Source organism: Limulus polyphemus, unplaced genomic scaffold (assembly GCF_000517525.1).
Source record: "Limulus polyphemus unplaced genomic scaffold, Limulus_polyphemus-2.1.2 Scaffold8606, whole genome shotgun sequence".
NCBI classification, from domain to species: Eukaryota; Metazoa; Arthropoda; class Merostomata; order Xiphosura; family Limulidae; genus Limulus; species Limulus polyphemus.
Window position 1 is genome coordinate 23,322 of NW_013674216.1, and position 6,088 is coordinate 29,409.

The 6,088-nt window shown below is 35.5% G+C and overlaps 1 protein-coding gene across 1 annotated transcript in view; it reads left to right on the plus strand.

Moving 5' to 3' along the window:
* LOC106475457 (putative eggshell protein) overlaps positions 1-3,355 on the plus strand; it is a 5,632-nt gene extending 2,277 nt beyond the window's left edge. Inside the window, exons 2-3 of the mRNA XM_013936136.1 lie at positions 2,510-2,844; positions 2,959-3,355. Of these exons, the coding sequence (XP_013791590.1) occupies positions 2,510-2,844; positions 2,959-3,355 (732 nt within the window). The remainder of the gene's footprint in view (positions 1-2,509; positions 2,845-2,958) is intronic.
* The last annotated feature ends 2,733 nt before the right edge of the window (positions 3,356-6,088 follow it).

A 6,088-nucleotide genomic window follows, 5' to 3' on the forward strand; every position in this document is an offset into this window, starting at 1 on the left:
TCTGAACTATTATGTGTTATTGTGACCTGATCTGAACTATTATGTGTTATTGTGACTTGATCTTAGCTTTTATGTGTTATTGTGACTTCATCTGAACTGTTATGTGTTACTGTGACCAGATCTGAACTGTTATGTGTTATTGTGACCTGACCTGAACTGTTATGTGTTATTGTGACCCGATTTGAACAGTTATGTGTTATTCTGACTTGATTTGAACTGTTATGTGTTATTGTGACATGTCCTAAACTGTTATGCGTTATTATGACATAACCTGAACTGTTTTGTGTTATTGTGACATGACCTGAACTGTTATGTGTTATTGTGACCAGATTTGAACTGTTATGTGTTATTGTGACCAGATTTGAACTGTTATGTGTTATTGTGACTAGATCTGAACTGTTATGTGTTATTGTGACCAGATTTGAACTGTTATGTGTTATTGTGACCAGATTTGAACTGTTATGTGTTATTGTGACCTGATCTGAACTGTTATGTATTGTGACCTAGGGAGTACATACGTTTGTTGTTATCACCTAAGAATATCTATCTATAATTTTGCCGCTTGGTGTTCTGGGAACATTTTGTGACTTTTATTTATTAACAACAGACGTACCAGGTTTTGCATGTTTGTATTTTGAAGATGACGTGATGTTAAAATCACTTAGACCCTATCAGTTGCAGAATTCTTTGTATTTTGAGAACCATATGACATTTATAATCATTAAGAAAGTTGCTGGTAACCTATGTAAAGTGTTGTATTTTGAGAACCATATGACATTTATAATCATTAAGAAAGTTGCTGGTAACCTATGTAAAGTGTTGTATTTTGAGAACCATATGACATTTGTAATTAGTAAGAAAGTTGCTGGTAACCTATGTAGAGTGTTGTATTTTGAGAACCATATGACATTTGTAATTAGTAAGAAAGTTGCTGGTAACCTATGTAGAGTGTACCTTTTAAATGTCGTTATGTATGAGTTTTTACTTACAACTGATTTTTGCCAGGGGTGATGACGTATTTAAATCTATATGAGTCGTGAAACGATTAGGAGATTTGCCAATAGGTTTTTAATATTCTTTAAACGAAATCCCTGATGGTCGTCCCATGTTATGTTTGTTAAAGTATAAAGTTTTAACAAGTGTCGTACTTTTATTATCACCTTAGTGGTTTCCTATCCTTGAATAACTGACATAACCATTTTAATACTTCTAAAATGAAAGATTATGTGCATTGTAACTGGAAACCTGTTAAATATGACTCAAAAATACGAGTTTTTAAAGTCGAGTAGAGTAAAATATAACGATAAAACTAAGAAAAATTATATCTCATGAAATTTGTCTAAAGATGATGTGTATCTGTTACAGAACTGAATATAAAAAAAACATTTTTCGGTTTCAGGTAAGACACGTGAACTTAAGCTGATCAATTATGTCGGTTTCAGACTAAACACGTGTGGTTATACTGATCATGTTTGCCGGTTTCAGGCAAAAAAATCGAAGTAATGAAAAATTTTGGATGACGAAATAAGCAACTAGTCTTTGATTGGATGATAGTGTTTGTTATCAGAACTTTGACTGTCCATAAAATGTCATTGTTATGTTTTTAGTGCTTTGGCTGTTGATGAAACATCAGTATTGTGTAGCCAGCATTTTCCCTGTTGATAAAATGCTATTATTGTGTTTTTAGTACTTTGACTGTTGATGAAACGTCAGTATTGTGTAACCAGTATTTTCCCTGTTGATAAAACGCTATTATTGTGTTTTCAGTACTTTGACCGTTGATGAAACGTCTGTGTTGTGTAACCAGTATTTTCCCTGTTGAGAAAATGCTATTATTGTGTTTTCAATACTTTGACTGTTGATGAAACGTCAGTGTTGTGTAACCAGTATTTTCCCTGTTGATAAAACGCTATTATTGTGTTTTCAGTACTTTGACCGTTGATGAAACGTCTGTGTTGTGTAACCAGTATTTTCCCTGTTGATAAAATGCTATTATTGTGTTTTCAGTACTTTGACTGTTGATGAAACGTCTGTGTTGTGTAACCAGTATTTTCCCTATTGATAAAATGCTATTATTGTGTTTTCAGTACTTTGACTGTTGATGAAACGTCAGTGTTGTGTAACCAGTATTTTCCCTGTTGATAAAACGCTATTATTGTGTTTTCAGTACTTTGACTGTTGATGAAACGTCATTGTTGTGTAACCAGTATTTTCCCTGTTGATAAAACGCTATTATTGTGTTTTCAGTACTTTGACTGTTGATGAAACGTCTGTGTTGTGTAACCAGTATTTTCCCTGTTGATAAAACGCTATTATTGTGTTTTCAGTACTTTGTTGATGAAATGTCATGGCTGTATTATCAATTATTCAACTGTTAAACAAACGTCAGTATTTTGACTGATGATGAAACATCATTGTTATGATATCAATACTTTTGTTATTAATGAAACGTCATTGTTTTATCGTAAATAGTTTCACTACTGAGTAAAAATCATAATTGTTTTGTTAGTATTATGTGGATGAAGAGAACTATGATAGTTGGGATTATCAGTATTATGTGGATGAAGAGAACTACGATAGTTGGGATTATCAGTATTATATTGCTGAAGAGAATTATGATAGTTGGGATTATCAGTACTATGTTGATGAAAAGAACTATGATAGTTGGGATTATCAGTATTATGTGGATGAAGAGAACTACGATAGTTGGGATTATCAGTATTATATTGCTGAAGAGAATTATGATAGTTGGGATTATCAGTACTATGTTGATGAAGAGAAATATTATAGTTGGGATTATCAGTACTATGTTGATGAAGAGAACTATGATAGCTGGGATTATCAGTACTATGTTGACGAAGAGAACTATGATAGTTGAGATTATCAGTACTATGTTGATGAAAAGAACTATGATAGTTGGGATTATCAGTACTATGTTGATGAAAATAACTATGATAGTTGGGATTATCAGTACTATGTTGACGAAGAGAACTATGATAGTTGGGATTATCAGTACTATGTTGACGAAGAGAACTATGATAGTTGGGATTATCAGTACTATGTTGACGAAGAGAACTATGAGAGTTGGGATTATCAGTATTATGTTGATGAAGAGAACGTTTATAGCTGGGATTATCAGTACTATGTTGATGAAGAGAACTATGATAGTTGGGATTATCAGTACTATGTTGACGAAGAGAACTATGATAGTTGGGATTATCAGTACTATGTTGATGAAGAGAACTATGATAGTTGGGATTATCAGTACTATGTTGACGAAAAGAACTATGATAGTTGGGATTATCAGTATTATGTTGATGAAGAGAACTATGATAGTAAGAACTATGACAAGTAATGTCATTATCATGTGTTTGTATGTTTTCTGGTTTAAACAAGTAATGTCATTATCATGTGTTTGTATGTTTTCTGGTTTAAACAAGTAATGTCATTATCATGTGTTTGTATGTTTTCTGGTTTAAACAAGTAATGTCATTATCATGTGTTTGTATGTTTTCTGATTTAAACAAGTAATGTCATTATCATGTGTTTGTATATTTTCTGGTTTAAACAAGTAATGTCATTATCATGTGTTTGTATGTTTTCTGTTTTAAAGTCCAATACTGCTCTCCGTGTACTTTATATTTTGTTTCTGAGGATTAATCAGAGATCACTTTCTTTTTTTCTTTCTGAACCTGTGTAAATTTTTGGTTTTCTTGGCGTTATGTTTGGTTTCCTCCTCGTTATTATTTTTTTTTTGTTGTGTCTCTACACTAGTATAAATAATTAGTGGTATTTTTTGAAGAGCGGGAGGAGGGGGGTTTCTTCCACCGAAGAAGATCTTACACTCTCGTGCTGTCATCAGCTAGATGGTGAAAACATGTCTGGAATTCAGGGTTACTAATGAGAGGTAAATGAAGATAGCCCGCTCTTCTAACAGGCCAATATCAGTCCGGTAAGGGATAATTAGCACATGACCGAAGACATGCACGCGCTTCAGAAATGTCACCGTCAGCTAAATGTATCTACATTCAGTATGTCGGATATACGAGAGACAAATTCAATAATGGTGGAATTAGAGCTTCAGTGTACGACAGCAGCTATTTGTGTAGGATAATCATGTTGGCACTTCTCTATACATATATACCGTTTAAAAGTTGTTTACATCAATTACCTTAACGTACGACTAATCTCCTTATAGTAAAGACGTCCATACTACAAAGACTGTACAATAATGTTGATAATAAAAAGTTGGAGGTCTACACTTATTTATAGCTGGTTTAATACACCATATTGAACTTAGCTGCGTGAAAGATAAAGAAAAACACCAACTATTAGTTATAGTGTATCTTACAAACGACTTTACAGTTTCTTACATCACGGTGATGAGATTAGCTACTTACACAGCTAGGGCTTGTGTTATAGTTGAAGAGGTGATAATAGAGGGAGTCTTTATCGCACTCTACCGGTGTTTGGATAAGACGGTATGTGTGTATTTAGTAATACGACTCTTCAGTTGAGAGTACTTCCCACCCCGTTAGATTTTGTGTGGCCGGCTTGACTGAGTGTCATCAGTTTGTGACCTTACAGGAGCAGGAAGAGGCGTTAGTTACATCAATCACAATAGGGGTTATCTCGATACAATACGAGACACGTGTATGTAGTAGGCTTTCCTTCCAACATTTTCCGCTTTTATATTTTTACTCTAATTAAAGGCGAACAAAGCTAACGGTACAGTGGAGGTATTAAATAAACCGAGAGACTGGTCGGAAACAAGCTGTTTTCAGCGCGGAGTCTTCACTTTGGTTAAATACAATACTTGGACAGACTCTCATCCCAACCATTCTACTAAGGTTCTTGTTTACTGGTTTCTCTAGTTTATATAATGAGTTTAGGACGAAAATATTGATCTCGAACCACAAATATGGAAGGTCCTTTTAAATACACGAAGTTAGATGTTAACTTTGCATGTCCTCCCATAGGGCCTTACCAGGGGAATATAAGGGGCAAGTGACACCCAAATTTCAACATTTCTCATGAAAACTTTTTCTCGGCTCGCTTCGCTACCCAGTACTCCCTTACCACCCTCTCCCCGAACAGAGTTAGGTGCACGTGTAGTTTAAAATGGCTAATTTTGAAGGGCCTCAACTCGATTTACAGTCCATAGCTAAAGCGAGTTTCGAAACTAGATTCAGTATATTTAGTTTTATATCGTCCACACACACACCTATAAATAGAGTGTGGCTAAGGTTTTCACTGACACCACATACACCTATACATCAGTTACTTTGGCTAAAGTTCTCACTGACTCCACATACACCTATACATCAGTTAGACTGTGGAAAAGGTTCTCACTGACTCCACATACGCCAAAACATCAGTTAGACTGTGGCTAAGGTTTTCACTGATTCCACATACGCCAAAACATCAGTTAGACTGTGGCTAAGGTTCTGACTGACTCCACATACACCTATACATCAGTTACACTGTGGCTAAGGTTTTAACTGACTCCACATACGCCGAAACATCAGTTAGGCTGTGGCTAAGGTTTTCACTGAGTCCACATACGCCTATAAATCAGTTAGACTGCGGCTAAGGTTTGCACTGACTCCACATACGCTTATAAGTGAGTTAGACTGTGGCTAAGGTTTTCACTGACTCCACATACACCTATACATCAGTTAGACTGTGGCTAAGGCTTTCACTGACTCCACATACACCTATAGATCAGTTAGACTGTGGCCAAGGTTCTTACTGACTCCACATACACCTATACATCAGTTAGACTGTGGCTAGGGTTCTCACTGACATCACATACGCCAAACCATCAGTTAGACTGTGGCTAAGGCTCTCACTAACTCCACATACACCTATACATCAGTCAGACTGTGGCTAAGGCTTTCACTGACTCCACATACACCTATACATCAGTTAGACTGTGGCTAAGGTTTTCACTGACTCCACATACACCTATACATCAGTTAGACTGTGGCTAAGGCTTTCACTGACTCCACATACACCTATACATCAGTTAGACTGTGGCTAAGGCTTTCACTGACTCCACATACGCCTATACATCAGTTAGACTGTA